Below are 22,796 nucleotides of genomic sequence, written 5' to 3'. Positions count from 1 at the left end.
TTCATAATTAATGACGAGTTACCTAAGATGATGTTTAAGTAATAAGAGGAATATGTTTTAATAAACTCAAATCGTTGTGACTATGTTAGAATTAAATTAGGATAAGAATTTTATGTAAAAGTGATGCTACGGCGAAGAAAAACTTATGTAAACTGCCTTAAGAAATAAACGTATTTATGAAAAAAAAATCTCTGAGATCTAGACCTCTTTGTTGACAACACACATCCAGGCCCACACACACACACACACACACACACACACACACACACACACACACACACACACACACACACACACACACAAACGGAAATTTGCTCAGTTCGTCGAGCTGAATCGATTGGTATATGACACTCGACCCTCCGGGCCTCGGAAAATTTTTCTAAAGTTTGAGCGAATTCTATACCTATTTTTTATATTTATAAAAAAAGGTAAAAAGGTGGATCAGATGCTTAAGTTTAACTACTCTAAGTTTAATCATAAGAACTTTTCTACTCTTCACCTCCTTGCTTGTACATAAATATCATAATCTTTCTAGACCAATAGTATCTAACTTTTTCAATAACGTAGTAATCACAAAACCAACTAATTTTTTTCAACGCTTTCGATTTGAAGCTGCACTTTAAACGGGTGACGAAAATCTAATTATTTATTTAAAACAGTATACTACTGTTGGAAAAAATAGTAAGACTTTGTTCATAAAACATAAAAATTCTTTACTTTTTCTTCCAAATCTATTTCGTCCCCCTCAAAGTAATCCCCTCGGCCCAAATACACTTATACCAAGATTTTTCCAATCCTCGAAACGGTTGTTAGTCAATTTTCGAAATAGCCTTCAAGGGTAGTTTAAGATTTCTGAATAGTCAGAGGTCACACGGAGCTAAATTAGGTGAATACGGTGGTTGCGGAACGATTTTGGTTGCGACGGTGCTATGGTTGGCGCATTAGGAGGTTATATTAATGAAAGACCATTGTGCTTCAATGAATTTTTCAGCATCTCTCGTCAGAAATTTTTTGAAAATTGGCAAACTGACGAATTGAGAGGATTCCATTATTCATTCGTGTGACGTCTCGACTCATGTCAAACCCCTACACGTTTAAAGTACATCTCCGGCATGTTGGACTCGCGGTTTCTACACCTCTATGGTGATGGTTATCAGGAGATCGAGCATATCGTGTGGACGTGCGTAGAGATCACCACGACACGATTCCGACAATTTTTATAATTGAAGATATTATCCAAGTTTAAAGTAACTAAAAAAATCATCTTAGATTAAGTATCATTAAAGTAATTAAAAAAAAAACGGGTTGTCACACTGAAAAACCTGTGTAAAGTTTCTCCGATACGGAAGTCTAATGACTTATCAATTATTTCTGGAATTGCTCATATTCCACAGAACGTTACCACGACCAAAAACGACTGAAGCAAATCTTTCATGTTCCACAATAAAAAGCATATATTTGAAATATCAAAACCATACTTACCGGAAGAACAACCATATTTTTCAGCATAACATCCCCAATTCGGTGTGTTTCGTGGCCCCCACGGCCTTCCCAGAGCAAGATACGATGTTCGAGGTCACGCAGAAACACACTGTGATGTTCGAGCATCGAATCGAAATACTGAAACAGAGGCTGCAAATTTTCCACGTCTTCCGGTGTCAATTCATCACGGAACCACTGTAATAAGTTTTAACAAATTAAATCCATGACCCAAATGTTATTGTATTCCAAGATTACGTACCGCATTCAGGACGTCCAAATCCTTTTTGTAAGTTCTCTCCGTCATCAGCAGTTCTTTCGCCAAGAAGTAAGCCCTATCTGTGGGCCACTTCTTTTTCCTGATTTCCTCGTCAATGGAACGCAACGTTCCGCTTCCACCGTTCATTCCATTCGGTCCACCCGGAATCATCGACATCGAACCGTACTGCGGTGACGGCTGATTCTGATATTGATGATGCGAAAAGTTGTTATTATTATTATTATTGTTAACCACATTCTCATCCACCGTATGCAACCCGTTTCCGTTTAAACCATTGCGAGCCTTCGTTTCGGCGCTGCCCAGATCGTACGTTCCGGCTTCACTGGTCCGCGACAGCGAATTGTTGTTGGATCGATCAGACGAGCTTCCTGTTCCGAGACCGGCCAGTTCGTACCGGTTTGGTGATTGGACAACTTCACTGCGCCGATCCAACGAGACGTTTCCGTTGATACCGTGGTAGTCGTCTTTGATCGTCGTTGGACATGGGTGGGGTAGGATGGCAGAATACGAACAAAACAAATCGAACGCAGGGTGGAAAGAAAAAAAAACAAACAAAACAAATCAAACAATATGTAAACTACGTTCGGATCGGGCAAAACAAATCGGCCTGAGAAAATTCAATAAATTGGATTTGTCATGCAAGAGTTAGACTCAATACCACAAAATCAAACTTAACAAATTGCCGAGAATTCAGAATGAACAGATGAATGAAATGAATTGAAGTGTGCAAAGCATTGATTGGGCTGGTAGCTAGCTTCTTATTCCCCTCATGTTGTTGCATGAACATTCGAACGTTGATTCCTTCGACTGTAACTTTAAATTATTGTGCTAGAATTAGGAGACTGTACAAGTAATAAAACCGGAAATTAATGTATGAGTTGAGCTCACTTGATTTTATTCTACAACCAGTCTGCTCGACTCTTTCAGTTCCACCGAAAAGCAGATGAATTCCGTCACTTTGTTTATTTCAATATGAATAATAATGAATAATAAATTGAATGATGGAGATATTTTTGAACCGAGAATTCCAACCTGTGCATAAGGCGACGAAATGTGAAGGTATTTTTACATGTACTATTGGTAGATTTAGACGTAGGACTACATCTCTGTTTTTTTCTTTAATTCAGGGATGCCAATTCAAAATACGGAAAATAAAGCCGTTTAAACAGTGATCTTGTTTTCAACACCAACAATTCGATCAATTTGTGAACAGATTTTTGAAATATTCGCTTAAAAATATTTCGACGCATCGATTCAAGTAGATATTTTTTAGATAATTAGTCGAAAATTCGGTTAATAACAAATAGTGGCTAATTTCCCTTGTTTTCCGAACCTTTATCATAGAATCCCCTGACAGAGATGACAATTTTGTATTCATAAGATCACTTCGCATTTGCCAAAGCATCGCCACTGACATTTAAATAGATCCTTCACATGACCAGAATTAGTACTGGACCGATTGGCATTCTGTGCGGTACGTTAATGCCGTGGAGAAAGTTGATGGTGGACACATTAGCTAGAAAACTTTTTGCAAATTTACTTAGTTCCGTTCGCACGAGAGGCAATCATTTCTTTGGAATTTATTTGAGAAAAATCTGAATGAATCATACAAAAAACAATCAATGATTTGAAAACTATTTATGTAGTTCTATGTCAACAGAACAACCGCATAGGGTTGTCGCTTGTTCCTTGTCTAAAGGTCAAATACTAGAGCATTATTAAGGTGTGATATCCTTATATTTATTTAGGAAATGTGATTTTATTTCAATAAATAAAAAAAAGAATATTAATTTTGTTTATGTTAGCGAAACATTTTTAATTGCAACATGTTGTATGTTGAAGGTTCCAAAATGTAGTCTTTCTGTAGTCATTTGCGATGACCACGGTATTTATATATTAATTATTAATAAAATGCTCTTAATATCAATCAAGTCATAACATGATAGATCGCAGAACGTTCAGCGCAAATTTATGAGATGTTTCACCAAAATCGAAAGGATGTTCAACAGTGTCAAATGCATCAAGCGTGACGTTATCGGTTCGTAATAGCCGAACGTCGATCGATGAAATCTCGGCTGAAGTAAACTGTTAAAGCGCAGCAATCGTTGTGAAGCACGAAAATCAGTTCCATACAAGCTGATAAGGGCTCCAAATTAGGATACCAGTTTCTGATATAGGACGTACAAAAGAGCCTCGTCTTTAAGCAATACGAATCATTGTAGTCTTTCGATTTCAGAAATATCAAAGTCCCAAAGAGTCGATTTTTATCAAACACCAGATCTCGACGTTTCATGCACTTCTAAGACAATCGGTATCAATTTTTTTTTCGATTTTGGAAATTTTCAAAGTTCGAGAAAGCTCAAACTTTGACCACCGGACTACACCATATAAGGAGTGCATCGAAAGTAAGCTACCCGCTCAGCAGGCCGTTCTATTTTGTTGGCCCTTGAGCGCTTGTTGAACGACATACTGCACGAAATATTCGTTCAACTTGCTGGAACGGTTTTTTGTTGTTTTTTCTCTTGCAAAAATAGTATGAAAAGTGTGTGTTACCTTCATATAGAAAGAAAATTTATTGTTATTCTACGTGAAGTAGAAGTACTGTGCAGGTATGTAGTGTTAGTTTAAAAAAGTAAGTGGAATAAATTTCAGCAATTCTCCAGTAAAACTAGTTCAACGGGACTCCAACTCCTCATATTAAAAATAGCTCAACAATGGACTGCCGGGTTTGTTGAACGAAAATAATGGCATTCGGTTCAACGGTCTGTTTCAAAATCGTCAAACGAAGGTCCCGTGTTGTGATATATTTGTGATGGTTTTTTTATGCTCAGATCACAGCATGCTGTGCGTTCGGCTGTCAGCTTTCGTTTGTTTGTGCGGTTGAAATTCTGCGTTTTAAAAATGTCGCGTATTGAAAAGGAAGTGAAAATTAAGGTTCTGGACACATGTGAGAAGGGTATTACTATGCGAAAATTGGCGAAGCGGTTTGAAATTCATCATGCCAGTGTTAAAACCATCATTAATAAGTTCGGGGAATACTATTCTTTGGATGAGCTACCAGGAAGAGGCTGAAAATCCGGTTCTTCCAACCCGAAACTGGACCAGAAAGTGGTATCTCTAATCATGAAGAACAAATCAATGTCAATACGTGATTTGGCCAAAAAAGCAAAAACGAGTGTCGGAATGATCCAGCGTATCAAGAGGTGAAATCACCTGAAGACCTACAAGAAGCAGAAAATCTCGAAACAAAGTGTAGAACAGAAGAAGCGAGCAGCAACAAGGGCCCGGAAATTGTATTCGCGTCTTTTGCAGTGTCCGGATGCATGCGTTTTGATGGACGATGAGACTTATGTAAAGGGGGAATCAAAAACCCTTCCAGGTCCACAATACTTTACTGTCGTCGTTGGTTAGGATGTGAGCGATGCGGACAGGTCGATTCAAGTGGAGAAATTCGATCGACAGATACTGGTATGGCAAGCAATATGTTCCTGTGGTTTGAAGTCAACCATTTTTTACACTACCGGAACTATAAATGCAGAATCGATCTATCGATCTGAGTGTCCCCAGAAAAGATTGCTGCCTTTATATAAGACGCATAGTACACCTCCACTGTTCTGGCCGGATTTAGCGTAGGCTCACTATGCCAAAACCACTCTCAGTTGGCTTGCTGAAAAGGGTATAAATTTCGTTGAGAAATATATCAATCCACCAAATTGCCCTCAGCTTCGACCCATCGAACGTTACTGGACAATCGTGAAGAGGGTCTTCAAGAAGACTGGTAAGGCAGCTGGGAACATTCAGGAGTTGATGAAGAGCGTTCGATCAAAAGTTCGAAAATTCGTGAAGGAATAACTTAAATTCCATCTGGTTTTCATTATGCTCAATTTAACCTCGTTTAAATAAAACATCATTTTTTATCATAATTTGAAAGAAAATTCTGTGGATAGCTTATTTTCGATACACTTCTCATTCGATTTAGCTTAAATTTTACATAGGAACTTTTTTTTGCTTTACGAAATTCGAGATTACCTCTTTTTATTGGCACCCTTACGGTACATAGGTGATGTGGAACTGATATTCATACGCAGAATTGATGACATGATGGAAAATGACTATAAATAAGACAAATCAGTACAAACATGCTTTTAACGGAAGATTGTGTCGAGTTGCATCGTAATGAACTGTAGATTCCAAAAGGAAGCCTATAACAATTTATTTTAGGTACAAATATAGAGAAAGGCAATCCCAGAGTCGGTTCATGCTTGAAGGTAATTCCATCGGAAATCAAGTATTTTTCCATAAATAAATTTCTATTTTTTTTATTTGACTTAAACTTTGTATAAGCTATTGCTTATAAACGAAAAAAAAAAAAAATTTTCATTATCAGTTTTCCATTTTGACTCTAGCTTTACTTTTGAGAAAGATCTAAGCATATTTTTAAATATGCTAAAATATAGAAGTTATGTAAACTTCTGAGAATTGAAGACAATTTGAATTTTGTTAAAATGCACGGAGCGTCGAGATTATTTGTGTTCATTTAGAAAATATCGAAACATTCATTTCTTGTTTTAACGCTAACAATAAATCTCGACGTTTCATAAATTTTGAAGACCCCATGGCAAAAAAGTTTCCTTGGTTTTCCGTTTTTTGTATCCCCTGCATAAAAATAAACTTGAGTGTATATCTCAAAAGCGGTTGGTCTGATTATTTTGGTATCTTCGGGAATAAATTCGGAAACTGTCGAGACTATGCTGATAAACTGTACACTGCTAAAAAATTGTTGAAAGAATCAATTTTTTAGAAAAAAAAATTACTTTTGATTGGTTGAATTTTTCTATTTGTTGTAGCTGTCTTTTGATGAAGTTTATTACACTTTTGGGTAAAAAATAGAAGGTAAAGAAACTAATGGAACCATAATATGTACCTTTTGTTCGAAAATTAGTTTGTAGGAATCGGTCTAGTCGTCTAGTTAGTACGAAAAATGTTCACATGAGCTTTTTAATCGCACACTAATATTAGTGCAAATGTTGTTCACATCAACGAAAATGCTCAAACCGGCTCTTTATTGTTTGTGCAATTAATCTGCTAACGTTGAAAGCGGAAACATTGCTTTTGGCTAGGAAATATACAGCGCAAATGCTCGAAAGATATATAAATTTCAAAAATGGTCATTTTACATTTGATAATAAGTATAATCCCTAAAAATCGACGGTTCCATAAATATCTGCAGCGTTAATAAAAAATCTGTAAATTTAGAGATGAATCTGCAAGCGTAGCAACACTGGTGTGCATATACTAAGCTTACTTGTATGTGTGTACTGAGGGAAACGGACTATGCAAATAATTTTTTCGTCGGAGTCTAATAAAGTATAAAATGCGCAATATCCTTAAAACCATTGTGAGTGAATACTATTTACAATCTGAAAAAATGTTTGCATGACATTTTGATCCTCTCACTCATGGGCGACTATTTTGTAGAACATAATTAGTGGAGAATGTCGAAACAACAATACATTATTAATAAAAATAATACACACTAAAAAAAACCCTGTTATTTTACATCTTATTAGATGTACATAAATCAAGCGTCGGAGTTCACGCAAATTTACGTCAAAGAACATTTAATATTGTGTCTAAAACTCCATGACATGAAATTCATTAGAATAAAAAAAAAGAATACTGATAACAACCGACGCGACTTGAACCGAGAATCATTCGATCGCAAGTACGTCTGTTAATCGACTGAGCCACAGAAGCATGCATTTGCTTGGTTGGTAAAAGGTGCATTTAAATTGATACAGTCGCACCTGCTAGCAGAACGCAAGTTATAGTCGAAACCAGTAAAATTCAAGCTCATCTAACATTAAGTCATTACAAATAAAATTTTCCGTCATTTGACAAATTAGGTCTTTATGATCAAGATCAATCGGAAACTGTAGCTCAGGAAAAAATATCTATATTTTTCATTAAAATCATTAAAATTCAATTAAATTACATCGATTTAAATTTTTAATTACGAAGTCTCAGAATGACAAAATAGAATATATTTTCACAATCCTTATAACTTTGAAACAAATTCGGCAAATCCCAAAACGTGGCATTACCCACTTTTCCTTACAATAAACTTCAGCAATTATCAGCTACAATATATAAACAACTAAAATAAAAAAAATATTTTTTATTTTAAGGAAATTGATTTTTAGAATCATTTTCAAAGTAAAATAAAGCCCACCTTTTTTACCGTATATAACTAAAACATTAAACATTGAAAATTTTCAAGGAAATTTTACTTATATCCCCCTCAAAAGTAAGGCTAGAGTCAAAGTGATGAATTGAAGTCTATTTTTTTGGTTATGGAGAATGCTTATGCGAAATTTGAGAATTCAAATGAAATTGCGACTTGTGTGCAAGAAGTTCGGAAAGCATTTTGCGATTCACCTGGAGAAGTAAATCAAGTCAAAACATGTATTGGTGCCGCAGAAAATAAGAGAAAAAATAACATGCTGCACCTGTACTGCCGCTCAACGCATAGCTGTCCCATATTCTATGGGATTTCCTGAATGTAAGGGGACAATTATGCGTAGAACGGCAGTGTAGTCCTGGTGCATTCAAGCAAAATAGGATAATCCACCAACCTGGTATAGAAATAAATCAGACCAATATGAATCAAGGTGAATCGTTCGAAACAGTTTAAAGTTTCCAAACTTGCTATTTATTATACCATTATGTTATGTTTGTTACTTAATTTGGATTGCCCGTGAACGGCTATTTTTGTTTTGCTCTGGTTTTGTTTTGTTACCGGCTTATTATTTTTCTTGTTCAATCTGAATGTTTTGTCTTTTTTATTTCTTCAAATGCGATGAACTGAGCTGAATGGTTCCTATCAGAGGTTTTTCTAGTCTACTGACAGATTGTTTGGATTACGATTAGCATTTTGGCGTGTTCTCTGATTGCAAAACGAATAGAAAATACTAAACTGGTGATTGGCAAATGTAATCTTTTGGCATTCATCATCGTTTCGTTCACCGTCCATTGATACTCTATTCGCTGCTAGCTTCGGAACCGTTTGGCATTGCAATCAGCTCTTGAACTGAATTGAATACAATCATAATGTGCCTCTTCTGATTTTACTTTAACATTATTTTCTATAAACTTCGTTATATCGTAATTGAGATTCCAGAATAAAAGTCGATACAAAATAAGTATTATTCTCTTTCCTAAGTATTTATAAACCGTATTCTTTTTTATTGCATAATAATATTAAAGTGTTCACTTATGTTTCAAAAATTCCTGATGATTAAAACCTAGCAGAGAGATAACATTGAATAGAATTAAAACTTGGCTGACATTCATAGGTACGTTGGAAGTAGACAAACTACTCATAACACGGATTTCACGAATCGAACAGTAAATCAGGTAGGGAAAATTTGACACATTCGTTTCAATGATTGTTTGAAATTCTTCTTCCTCGAAAACTTTGAATTATGCTAAAACAATCGTTTGTTATTGTTGATTAAGTTTTGAGTTTTATATTCGTTACTTCCCATTTGTAGTTCTATATCGACAGATCCACGTCAAGTAAAGTTTGCTTTTAATATCGGGAAAACTTTCCTTTTTTCTAACAACGTTTACATATAAACATCTCTGACTCCACCTTTCCTATAATATTATAATGTTCTCGTTTCGATACCTTTCTCAATTGGCTACACTTCATAAATGCAAGATTCTGTTATAATGCAATATCTAAAATTGTTTTTTTTCTTCGATTTGTAATGTGCTTAGTGAGAATATAACAATTGTTTAGAGCATGCTTCGGCTGTGTCTTACGGTACCTAAGGGTTTACCATGTTTTCTCTAAAAAACTTGTCCATACACAGTGTCCAGTAGGTTGGTGTAACTATTGAATTAGTCTGCATTATTATTAGTCCAGAAAGGTAACATAGCTGTGATGGTTCTTGTTTTAAAGAGTTTCCGAAGTAAAGTCAACGACGCTTGATCATTTATTATTTGAAAACAATGCGAAACGATTATCTGAAATTATGTGTTTTTTCAACATAGTTTTTGAACTCAATGAACACCTCCAGGTTCATGTTTGTTTTACCGAACGAAACTAAACTAAACGATCTTGCTAAATCCGGTGGATGTAGCAAAAATTTCATAGGCCATTCCGCGATTTAACAGAAAACTTCCATGCCTGCTATACCTACCTACTGGCCACTGAATGTTCGTTATAAATTCTTATTTGAAACTAATTATCTATTTGTATAATGTTAAACTTTGATTAGAGTGAAGTAACAGCTAGAGTTTATCATGTATATATTCCACTAATAACTTTTGTCTCTCTTTTTCTTTTAGCGCTTAAAACCTTCAACCCCCTCATTTAACGACATATAGCTTTTAATGTTGTTTTCGGTGTTGAATATCATCAGATATTATTTCGTTCGGTTCGGTCTTCATCTATCGCCAGACGATTGTGATGGCAACGGTGAGCCACACTCGATGAGGTTCAGTATAAAATCTCACTAATAGATGGCACCCGGAGCATTCTTTGCCGTCCACCTTACTTCATCCTTCTTCGCGCCTACATCGGTTACTTGTTTTCATCTGATCGATCAATGCAAAGGTATTTTTTGTTGGCAATTCGGTTACAATCGTCTCAGTCTTGCAGTTTCATTAGATTGCATTATCCTCTATCTCTTCTTCGTCTTCCTCTTCCTCCAATCCTTGACCTTCCACGAAAATCGGAGGTGGCAGTGCCCGCAGGTCAAATCCGGACGCCTCGCCGCCACGCTCCGCATCAGCACTGGCACCTCCACCACCGTGCTCCATTTCGACGTATCGGTGCCGGTCCTGCTCCATTCGCCGAGCATACGAACAGGTGGTGGACGACGATTCGTTTTCGTAATCGGATAGAAAGTCCGGATATGGAATCTCCACGTTTTTCTGATACCGGGCACCACCCACCATTGTATGTGTGTAACCCGCTGCAAAACTATCCTCACTCGAATAGCAAACATCATCCGAAAGACCCGCTTTCGTTTCCGAGCAGCTGCCACTTTCCGGCGTGTACTGCACTCCCGCGTACTCACCGTCTCCATCGTCTCGCTTGACTTGTCGTTTGCGTTGTCGTGCCGGTTTGATCGGAGGTGAAGGAGTGTCCGATTTGTATAGGTTTGGATTGGTGATGTGCCCCAATCGATCATATCTTGGGAATCCCATCTCATCTACGTTCTCCATCATATCTAATCCTTCGAATTTATTGGAATACGAAGCGCTAGGATACACTCCACCACCATTCTTACTCTCACGTTCGTCTTCCACGCGATACGTCTCGTCTTCATAGTCTTCCGGCAGTTGCTCCAACTCCTCCTCAAAGTCCGGATAGCGGTGATACTGCTGTTGATCGATCACATCCGATCCACCGGACTCTATTTCCGGGAAGTAGCCTTCCGAGCATTCGGAGCTCTCCTGGTGTTCCAGTGGACGGTTGTCTAATCGACTCTTTTTCAGTGGAACCGTTCGTTTTTTCCTGTAACCGCGAGGACGTAGTTTCGGATCATGCTGCTGCCGGTGATCTAATGAACTATCAGTGTCGTTACCGCTAGGAGGACTTTTCGGGGCCAGATTGCGTGGAATAGATGTTTTACGTGGAGGTTTCTGAACAGGTGGCTGTTGCATAGGTTGAATTGGAGGAGATTCTGAGCTTAGACTGCTAGAATAATACGGTGAACAACGGACAAGTTTTTCCGGTCGCGGAAACATTGGAGATGAATTATCGGTGCTGGCCGTAGCTTCACTGCTGTGAGTAGTCGTGGAAGAACTTCCCATGTTTTCTTCTACAATTTTGTTTAGATCTGAGGATACCAGGTGTTCGTGGAACGATTGACTGTGGCGCATTTTAGTGGACTTGTACTCTCGGATTTGAGACTTGGAAAGGGTTTTATCGTCATAGCTATGATGTTTGGCTAACGGTTTCTCGACCATAGGAACCGAACTGCCAGATGGAAGTGAGTCTCCACGGGGTGGTTTTGATGGTGGGGCCGACACATCTGGAACTTGATGTCGTTCTGAGATTAGTTCCGACTCAGAACAGTCCTGACTCGCATAACGTTGGGACATCATCTCCAGTGTTCGACGTTTACTGACTAGTGGCTCTGGTGGCTCAAGCTCAAAGTATAGTTGATCTCTTGATAAAGACGGTTGTGGAAGAGGTTGTTCCTGAATTGGAGGAGGTAGTGATTGAGCTGATCGTTTAGGGGATTTTTCAATCATTTCCACTATTTTTGGTGGGATTTTTACTGCAGACTTAGGAATCACGTCTGGTGGTGGAGGCTTAGTTTCCATTTCCGGGGTTACCACCTGCGGAGGGGTTACCTGTTTTGGTTTGGGTTTTACGTGTACAGCTGGGAGATTTTTCCTATCCTCGAGCTGAGGCTTCTTAACTACCTTTGGAGCTTTCAATGGTATATACTCAAACGTTGTTCGATTCATTGCTCTGTCACCTTTGGTTTCGATGTGTTTCAATGCTTCTGCCTGAGCCATCAACGTATTGCTGCTACTTGTCGACCATTCCGTAATAGTTTGCGCCATTTCCGTCAAAGTCAACGTCGTATCATCACTCTTCGTTCCGGAAGAAAATTTATCCGTATCTGAATTGCTAAATGGTTCATACTTCGGACCATCCGAAAGATTCTCCAACGAGAACCGTTTGTTGTTGTTACTAGATAAACTCACACTTTTCTCATCTAGGCTCTCTGTAGATTTATGCACGGAGCTTACGCTACTTTTGGTGTGATTCGATTTTTCACTTTTCGCATTACCCGAATGATTCGATACCGCTGACAGACTATCCGACCCGGATAAGTTCGCATACTGTCGCACCGTGTTGGTACCGGTAGACCACTCAGAGATGCTAAGGCCAATCGAAGTATCCTCCGAATGCGAACTGTGGGTGCACCGTTTCTGCTGTAAACCCATTTTCACCGTACCATCCAGATCAGTACCGAATGAGCTGGTTTCCTCCTCAGAATGGCTACTATGACTACACTTTTTACACGATTCGTTGCTCAATCTTCGTGGTTCTAGGTTTCGACGCACCGTTTCCTCCATGTATGTGGTACATGAAGTCGATAGCATGTCGTCGATCGATGTATCGGAATTGTTGGAACTTCGTGAAAATTTCTGTTGAATCGTAAGATCGGATGGAGGTTTGCTATCATCAGGTGATATTTCTATCTTTACTGTTCCCGGGCCGAAAACTTCATCGTTCAGGAAGAAATCGTCGTCGGTAATAGGACTTAGGCTCTGAGGGGATTTCGTTGGTTGCGAAATAATCACGCGATCAGCAGTGGTTTCTTTCATGATGCCCTGATTCGAAAATGATCTTTGAGTTGAACATGCATCAAAAGTGGTACGTAGACAACTTGTTGGCCCTAAAGTGCTGCTGAGACATGTGTTGTTATCGTAGCCTTCATAAGTGACAGTTTCATTCAAGTGGGGCATATCTTCAAAGAGATCTACCATCGGCGAAGATGGGGATGTTCCTATAATCGGTTTTGTTTGAATGTTAGCAGGTCTATAATCACGTTTTGGAGGTTCTGGTGCTTCGTCAGGAACCTCGGCGTAGTCAGGATCAGAATCATCGTCCCCGGTAGGTTCTGTATAAGACTCCACCATAACTTGCGTGGGATGTTGGAGTTCACTAACGCGGAAAGTTTGAACATTCTCTACTATCGCAACATCCAACATACTGGAGGGTGGCGTTGGCCAGTTATCAGATTCCTGAGAATGACCTGTTGCAGCCGATCCAGCCCAGTATGGTTTCGGGTATGGCTTGTCGGGATGAGGCGGGATAAAGTTCGGATCGTATTTTTCAACCGGTGTGCTGTCATAGGGGATTTCCGGTAAAGGCCAATCTTCGGAATCCTGGCTACCACCAGTAGATAAACACTGTAAATTTGGTTTCACGTCTCGTTTTTTACCTCCATCATTCACATTGGATACAGTAAAACGTCCGTTCTTCACAACATTATTCTTATAAATTTCCGATAGTCGCTCAGCTGCTGCCGAATCACATGGAATGTCGGGCATTTCAGCGGACGTTCTTCGATCTGCATCTGATATATAGGCCTGGTTCGAATTAGAATGTAAATCGGAGCTTAAACTAGCTTGGTGCTCACTGGAGATTGCCGATTCATCGTGGGCACTAAGATCTTCCAAGCTAGATTTTTCAGCTTCGATGTCCTCAGCACTCGATTTCTCCGAGTTTGTGCTACGCTCGGAGATTCTCGATAACGTTCTCCCGATGCCGAAACCTGTGCCGTATCCCACCGTATTTATGTTAATCCCTAGTGTCGATGTCATCTCCGGATATCCGAATGTAGCCGGAAAATCGTTCAGCTCATCTTGGAAATCAGAATCACTTTCTTTTTGCTCGTCAGGAGAAGATTCTTTCTGATCCGGTGCTGCCACTCGTTGAAGTTCTATAGTCTCGGTAGCTATGTCAAAACTTTCATAACTTTCTTGATCGGGAGGCATCCAGTTTTCTTCGACACTCGAACTACCGGAACTTTCGATCGGAAACGGTTTCCACGTTGATACCGCTTCCTTTTGTTGTAAATCGCCTTTCCTCTGTGCGGCTCCCAGCGATCCTGAACTGCTTTCGGTTTCGAATGAGCCGAGGGATCCTTTAGATTCTAAACTAGATTTTGATTCCAACGAACTACGATCACCGTCGGCACTCAATAATTTTAAGGTACCCGATTTAAGCTCCGCCGTCGTTTGTTGCTGTTGCTTTTCATTCGGTTGAGCAGTGCGACATACTTTTTTGTGCACCAAAGTAGTACGTATAGGTTTTAAAACTTTTGGTCTCTGAGTAGCACCGTTGTCTGAGCTGGATTCACTTTCTTCTCTCTGCAGAATTCTAGAAATACGATCTTCAACCGTATCCACATCGAGTTCTGATCCAGAGCCTAAATCTACTGGACACTGTTTCTCTAACGTTGGTGACATTTTTTTAACACAACTTTTAACTTCATCAGTTTCCTCCATCTTAAGCATCGCTTCCCGTAGTTCATTGCATTTTATGTGTTCCAACGAATCCATATCTTGTGATATTCCCAAAGGTCGGGCAATCGAGCAACTCAAACTAGACTCTTCATCTAAAGATCCTTTGCCACGGGGTGTGCTGGAGTCATGCCGCACGGGACTATTGTCGTTTTCACGGCTGGATCCCGTATCGGAACTGCGCGATCGCTCTATGGACAGCCGAAGGAAGTCTCCCCGCCGTTGAGAAGCTTGTTTACCTTGAGTTTCCTCTGGAGAAATCTTGGACTCCTCCATTGTGGGGCCTTTATCTTTTTTAGTTTTTTCTGGAATCTTGGGCAGCGGCCGATCAAACGATTTTGTGTCAGTAACAGTTTTAGTCTTAACTTTCCTCTGAATAACAGTAATATCCGATGTCGATACCTCGGATTCGGGCATAGTGATATCTCGAATGTCATCGAATGTAGTTTGTGTTTCGAATTTGTGTATTCCGTCGACTACTTCATCCTCAGGCTGCCCGATCCCATCGGTTCCCGTGAATTCTTCACTCTCAATAGTTACCCAAGAAGTGGTTTCATCACTTCTACTTCTCTCAAGATTGAGTTTACTCATAATTTCTTTCTTGCTAGTCGCCACCACCTCTACTTTTTCTTCTTCCAAATCTTCTTCCAGTGAAGGTTCTTCATATTCGATTGTGGGAACACGACAATACGGGTAACCTATCTTTTGTTCGGGTTTCATTTCACTAACTTCTGTCAACGACTCATCGCTACCAGTTTTCGTCGGTTTGCGATCTTCATTTTCCATGAGACTCATTCCGTTATCCAGCGTCCTTTCCTCTGAACGTCTCTTCATCAGATCTAATGTACGTCGTTCTGAAATAATATCTTGCATATCAATCTCCCCGATGAGCGCATCGGGTTGTGAGTGCGATCTGCGTTCTATTGCAGGAGTCTTATCCTTTTCGGTGCCCAAATTGGCATCTAAACTTTTACCTTTATCGAATCGTAAGCGATCTTCTGCATATTTATTATCACTATCGATAGATTTTCGATCTCGTTTGCGTTCCGTATGAGACGGCTCAGTTTTCGGTCGATGAACGTCAACCTTTACCACTTCCTGCTTTCTGGCATACGCATTGCCTTCTGAATCGGGTGAAGTTGTTTCCCCACAATGATCAACGTAATTTTGATCTAAGCTTCTTGTCTTATATTCTATATCCAAATATTGAGGCTCAGTTTTCTTCTCCAAACTTTTTGACTTACCCTCGATCTTTTTATGTACTACCGATCCTTCGATTTTTTGTTTCAGTTCCTGACTCTTCGATAGCTTCGTGGGTGATTTTATGACGATACTACTGCTGTCATCAGCATTGCCATGCTCCGACCGATCCGAATGGTCATCGAAAGACTTACTCCGATCGTCGAAACTTCGGCTGGCCTTGTCTAGCTTCTCGACACTTTTCTGATCCTCAAAACTACGACTAATTTTCGCTAGCCCACAATCTAATTTCCTAGGAGCCTTCGCAATGAATACAAGATCCTCAGGTTTTGACTTAACTTCGGCGTCGATAATAATTTTATCGCCTTCAGTTTTTACTGATATCTTATCTTCGGACACCGGAAACTGAGGTAGCTGATCTTTTACTGGGCTCAGCATTGTAATCGTTTGCTTCATGGCAGATTCGTAAAGCTTTTGCTGTCGTTCTTTTCGACGAGCACGCTCCAGTTCACTTTCTTCCACTGATTTCTTCTCTTTGCTTCCTAATCGTTTTAATTCCATTTTATCGAGCGATTTAGATTTTTCCTTGCTGTTACCTTTCTTCCCTAAAGATTCTTGACTCTTGGTACGCAGGATATCATTGGGAGAACTCTTTTTCACTTCATCAGATGCTCGTCGCTTAGGCTGAGGAATCTTCTCGGATCCTTTGGGACTGGTAGATTTGCATTTTGGTTTCACGGCAGCAGTTCCGCCAGTTGGCGTTTGCGTTCCGCTTTCGGTTTTCTGGCGTATTTTTCCGGTACTCTCAACACTACTGGCACGACTGATGGCCGGCGATGTCTTGATCGAACTGTTTCCAGAACTGAACGGTTCGAATTTGTACTTCGGAATTTCCAGAATTAATTGATCTCCACTTTTGAGTTTGGTTTTTGTCTTACGTTTTTCCTTGATTTTCACTCCTTGTAATTCAATCTTTTCAATGTATTTTAGACGATCCAACAACTCTAGCTCATCATCGTCTATTTGAACCATTCGAAATTCTTCATCATCGAGAGTGGATGTTTTGCGGGACGCTTTCGGATCACTAACGACAATCGCATCGCCGCAGGAGTGAGTCGATTCATCCAGTTCCTCTTCGATGATTTGATCTTTCTTCTGTAGGGACTTCACCTCCAACACTTCCGCTTCTTCTTCGTAACCTACAGTATCATCCTTTGAAGAGAAAGCGTTCATTGGTGGCAGCTTGTGTAAAGATATTACGGGAGTATCTAAACTTTTTGCACGTCGACCGGATGTTGGCGAATCCAGTGTTGCTCGCTGTCGTTGGAGCGATGCAAACGCAGATCCTTCACTCAAATTCAGACGAGCGTGAGCAAACAGTATGGGTGCATGTCCTTTCGAGCGCATCACGATCGACGAATCAATCATTTCTTCGATTAGTTTAGTCTTTGAAGGAGAAAGTTTGGATTCTTTAGGTTTCTTAGATGGATCCTTTCGTTGGGTTTTTGCAAAGCCCAAGTTGTCCTCATGAGCCGTCTCGTAGATTTCGTCATCTGTGCGATGATGTTCGGTAGACTCAATGATGGGCGATGGAATGTTCTCTGTTTTGTGATAGGCCTTTGTTGATTCTTCGCGTTTTGCTTCATCTTCGGAGCTAGGAATCGAGAAAGATCGCTCGGAGATTCTCCGCAGTTCGGTGCTGGTCATTTGATGGGTATTCAGATTTGCCCCGGTATGGTAGCGGCTCTCCAATTCCGCCAGTTTTCTGCACTGTGGCGGCGATCCTTCAATTTCTGTTGAGCTCATCGTCTGTCCACGAGCCCATGCATTGGATGCCATTTTGCTTGACTCATGTTTCAGAATAGGTTCGATCTCTTTGCGAGATTGAGGTGGCGAAAATTCTAGTTTGGTAGGCATCGCTTCCGCAGATCCGAAAACATCGTCCGAGTCTAAGCTTTCATCATCAGACGAAAATGACGTAATGCGAGTTTTGGCGTTTCTTTTGCCTTTCCCGGTTTTTGTCTTAACTGGTGCCATCCGAGGTTTAACAACTCGCTTAGGTACCGTAAGTTCAGTGTTTTTCTTTTCAATCTGGTACGGAAGTTCGACGGGTTTCGGTTCCAGTTTCTTGTTTGGATTGCTGTCCGTGCGTGAGCTCGTAGCCGAATCGCTTTCAATTTGGCTGAGCTTGTTGTTAAGCTGTTCTAGCATTAGTGGGTCCATTTTCTTTGTTATGTCCCGTTTCGGACTGGTTATCTGCATAGTTTGAACAGATTTGTCGACTTCTAGGGTTACGGGATCAACTTTAGAGAGATCTATGTTTTGGGTAAAAAGAAATCCTTGACCATTGTCTGCCATCTGAACTTCGTAATTCTCTTGCACACGCAGTGTGTTCTCCTTCTGTGTTGTTATGTCTCGCATTTCCATTTTCGGAGATTTGGGGGACTTCGGAGACTTTGGGCTTTTGGGAGATTTGGGACTTTTTGGTTTCGCACATCGGTGCTGTTTCTCTTGCGACGGCGAAGGTGCCGTTCCGTTCATTATGTGACGCTTGTGCAGAACGTACGGGATGTCATCTTTAAGTACTTTGTGCATTCGACGGTTGTAGTCTTTGAAGAAGCTCTTGGGTACTTCGAATCCGTTCGGAGGTAAGTCGATTACTGCCATATTCATATCGAAATTTTGAGGGATTTCAAAATGACTGCCGTGAGTTTTACACAGTGGCGGAGCACTCGGAATCTGCCTGTACATATATTCTTCTTCGCTTGAATCGGCCGGAGTTAGATCGATAGATTTTTGATGCATTAGGGTATGACGCCGCGAGTTCGGTCCCAGACGAGGCCGATTGGCCAAAGAGTTTGGATCCGACTTGGTACGTTCAACGGTGGCGTGGGTGTAAGTCAGAACACCCGGAATTGGCGTATCGAGGATCAACTTTGGGTTGTATTCTTCGAAGTGCGTCTTTGCCATCAATTCTTCCTTGCGGGACTGTTTGGGAAGAGCGTGAGGAGATTCGATCTTCTGTTTATCGAATTCCGACAACAGTTCTGGGGTCAAAGGATAGTCTGGACTGGTTTTTGCCTTGGTTTCTATCATGATTGCAGTGGTTGGAGTTTCGTCGTTCATACTACTAGTTAAAGATTCGATTTTCTCTTTATCAAAACTGAATATATTTTCACTGTCCGATTTTCTACGGAAAGCTCGCGTACGATCAATCCGCTGGCTCTCACTACTTATCGTAGTCGGGAGGCCTTCTATCTCTTCTGGCCAGATGTGTGTCGCTTTCGGAGGTTGCTTATCGATTGGTTTTGGCATCGCCTGAGGTACTACCGGGTCGGGTGATTTGAACGACGGGTAACTTCGAGCGTTTCGATCCAGTTCTACATTCTGCAATGAAATCGAAGTCACGTGCGAAGTTGTCTTCGTGGGAGGTTTTGACTGTGCACTGGGGAACGTCGACGAGTAAATCTGATTATCGTAGAAACCATTGCTGACGGTTTTGTTCGGTGCTCCACCGACTTCACCAGGAATATTATCGTGTGAATGAACTTTTGCTCGAGGGTAAAGTTCATCCGATTCCATATCCTCCAACTCGACTGCCTGCTCATTGGCGTCGTAGTAATCACTCTTCGATTCCTGACTCGAATTTCGTGAGCTACTGTCAAAGCGTTTACTGAGATACTTCGCTTTTTTGCTTGTGGTTGTCGGCATTTCGTAGTTCTTGGTTAATAAAATATCCATTCCGAAGGAATCTCGCGAATCCTGGCTGGAGGTTCTAGAATTGAATCCAGAACCGGATTTACTTTTGAGAGTCTCGCGAGATTTTTTATTACTATCTGTGTGGTAGACGCTGTCTTTTGATTTTTTGCTCGAATCGCTACTTTTAGATAGTTTAGATTCATAGCAATCGCTACGTGACTCCGGGCTGGATGTCCTTGAGCCCATTGCTTTTTTGAGCTGTTTGTAGAAATTACCATCAGATTTAACACACAGTTTTTCTCGCGGAAGATCTCGTGGATCTTCCATCAAAAACATATCGTCCAGATCGTCAATATCTGCTGTGCTTTTGGATTTAGTCTCCAAACTACTTCGGTATCGGGCAAATCGGGAAATGTGGTGCGAATGATGTTCGGAAATACTTTCGTCATCAGTTGGAATATAGTTTCCGGAGTCTAACGAGCATGATCGAGTGTGTGGTTCGTCTTTCACTCTGAAGTAAATATCATCGTCGGATTTCTCCAGGAGCTCATAGCTATCGTGAGAGATATCATCCTGGGATCCATATTCGAAGTTTGAATAAAAATTTCCATTCTGACGTTTATAGCTGTTGTGATCAATTGTATTGTAAGTCGTTCCGGGATAACTGGATGAGTAGACTTTCCCATCCGTACCCAAGAATTCCTGGCCTATATCCATGGAGTGATTTTTCTGTACATACATCGAGTGGCGAGAATCGTCATACCGCGTTACAGGACTATCGATGCGATCAGAAGTTAGGAATTCTCGCTCGAGTGACGAAAAGTCCAGCCTTCCTGCATCGTAGTTGTAATCGTACAATTCCTTACACGAGGTACTTCGTTGCCAAACGTTCTTCCCAATGCTATTTGTGTCAGTCGGATAGCCACCCGTGTAGTCGTCTTCGTAGTCATCCTGATCGTCATAGGTGCCCTTATATTGAACCGTAGAGTAAAGGTTCGCATTGGACAACTCGTACTCCAATCGTTCCGATGAAGTTTTCTTGCTATTCATACCATCATCTTCGGCATTTTTCAACAGAGTCGAATAGTGGAGATAATCGTTGGTAACCTTGGAGGAATTGGGCAGATTACTCAGTGAATGATGGCCGACCAGATGATGTTCTCCACCGCTGTAGGATGAATCTATGGAATCGATTTTGGACAGTTCAGAATTACGTGGTAACGAGTGCGAAGTTCGCGGTTGCACCGGTGGTGGATGCGACTGCGAGTAGCGTTCGTCATCGTCGGTAAGTCCATTTTTGTGCGTTATAGTCGTGGCTAACGAGTGAGAATTTGGCGAATGGGAATAGTGTGGCTGGCTATGACTGTGACTGAAATAATCCGACGTGTCGGAATACCGATTGGCGCCGAAATACTCTTCGAAGTGGGTTGAAGATTTTGCGTACATATCGCCACTGACGAAGTTGAGCTGACCTGTACTAGAGGTGTTTATTTGACTACTTATGTTAGTATGACTATTATAGTTTCTAATGGTATCATCTATGAACTCATCACTGAAGTGTTTACCGGTATGATGAGATATATTGGCTTGTTTTGGTTGTGATTGTAGCAGTAGTTGTGGTTTGTTGGTTTTACTTTTTCGATTCACCGTTGCGTAAAGATCGTCACTGACAACAGTATTGCTTATAGCATTATTCATCGAGATGTTAGCTGCGGTTCCCGTCATCACCTTAATCTGGGTTGCTGTAGCGTAGCGGATGTCGATTTCATCTTCGTCCTCTTCATCGTCATCTACGTACGTTTGTCGAATGGCGTTTTCATCTAGCACCTCATCCATAATTTCTTCTTCTTCATCTTCGGCAGCACTAGCGCTCTCTCCGCCGTTAACCATAATGCCGATAGCGACTTGTCGATCGGATCGTTGGCCACGGCGATAGAGATCGTTAATGTCCGAGTAGATAATGTTATCGGCAATATCGTCCGACAGGTCGGTACCGGTGCTGACCGATTTAGACATCGAATAAGTACTCGTATTGCTATAACGGGCTAGTGTGGCATGGTGGGATTGAGAGTTGTTGGTTCCCGATGGGCCCATGCGGCCCGTTGCCGGCACTGCCGAAGAGCGTCTGATGTGAATGTCCGCCGGCGATAAAACACTCTCCCGGCTGGTGGAGGAGACCGTTGTCTCCCCCATAGAACTGCTGCGATCCGCCGGTTGGCCCAGCGGACCGGCTGAGGCCCGACGCTGCTGCGGCGGCGTGGTATATCTGTGGCTGCGATGAATGTAACTGGGGGACATAGTGGCATAGAGGCGGTGGTTCAGACCTGTTCCGGCGCGCGTCCGAGTTTCGTTTGGTGTTCGATTGGAAAAGGAACGGTAGACCGATCGATACGAGGTCACTTTTTGGATGATCACACTAATGATTAACACAACTTAACCATGCGTAAAATTAAACGATTGATAATGTTTATAAGCGATATTCCTGAAATGCAAGGCTGTTTGGCGTGATTTAGAAATTCCACTGAAATAAGTACAGATATAAAAGGTTTTTGTCTCGTATCCATAAAATGTGACAAGAGAGATGTACAATTTGATGATATTTTGCAGGCATATGAAAAGGATATGTTTGTCGGGTTCGGGTGCCGATTTGTTCATTTTCAACGGGTAAGAGTCGGGTTAAACAATTTGGTTCCGGGACTATTTTCAGATTCGGGTTTGAAAACATGCTTACCCGACCATCTCCAATGCATTACCAAACATTGAAAATTACTAAACTCTTTCTTGTGTTAGGAGGTCATTAGCATCTTAGTACTATTCGTCACCTGAAACCGATTACTAAAATCCTTCTGATCCACGCACATCTTCGTAGCAACAAAACCAAATGACAGGTTGGCAAATGAATTGCCGATTTCAATTTCCCGGATTGCGAGATAAAAATTCCCGGTTTTTGGGATAGACTCAAATCGCCCGGTTTAGTTTTTTTTTATTAAAAAAAATTCATTTATTTTCTTGTTATGAGAGAAAGAAGACCAGAGTTTTTTGATTGAACAATCTATCTGGGGTGTTTGATTCG

General features: G+C 40.8%; 1 protein-coding gene across 9 annotated transcripts in view; it reads right to left on the bottom strand.

Moving 5' to 3' along the window:
* The window catches only part of LOC131430001 (FERM, ARHGEF and pleckstrin domain-containing protein 2), a 111,936-nt gene that overhangs the window by 7,790 nt on the left and 81,350 nt on the right, over positions 1-22,796 (bottom strand). For 5 of the 9 annotated variants that reach the window (XM_058594601.1, XM_058594602.1, XM_058594604.1 and 2 more), the window contains exon 10: positions 8,449-22,047. In XM_058594601.1, the coding sequence (XP_058450584.1) occupies positions 10,433-22,047 (11,615 nt within the window). In that variant the 3' untranslated portion in view covers positions 8,449-10,432. Of the gene's footprint in view, positions 1-1,482; positions 1,678-1,741; positions 2,224-8,448; positions 22,048-22,796 lie in introns of those variants that run through there. The other 4 variants (XM_058594608.1, XM_058594606.1, XM_058594610.1 and 1 more) reach the window with 4 other exon arrangements.

The sequence above is a fragment of the Malaya genurostris genome, chromosome 2 (genome assembly GCF_030247185.1).
Source record: "Malaya genurostris strain Urasoe2022 chromosome 2, Malgen_1.1, whole genome shotgun sequence".
In the NCBI taxonomy this organism is placed as follows: Eukaryota; Metazoa; Arthropoda; class Insecta; order Diptera; family Culicidae; genus Malaya; species Malaya genurostris.
Note: the sequence above shows the minus strand (reverse complement) of the source record. Positions and strands in the feature narration are given on the sequence as shown.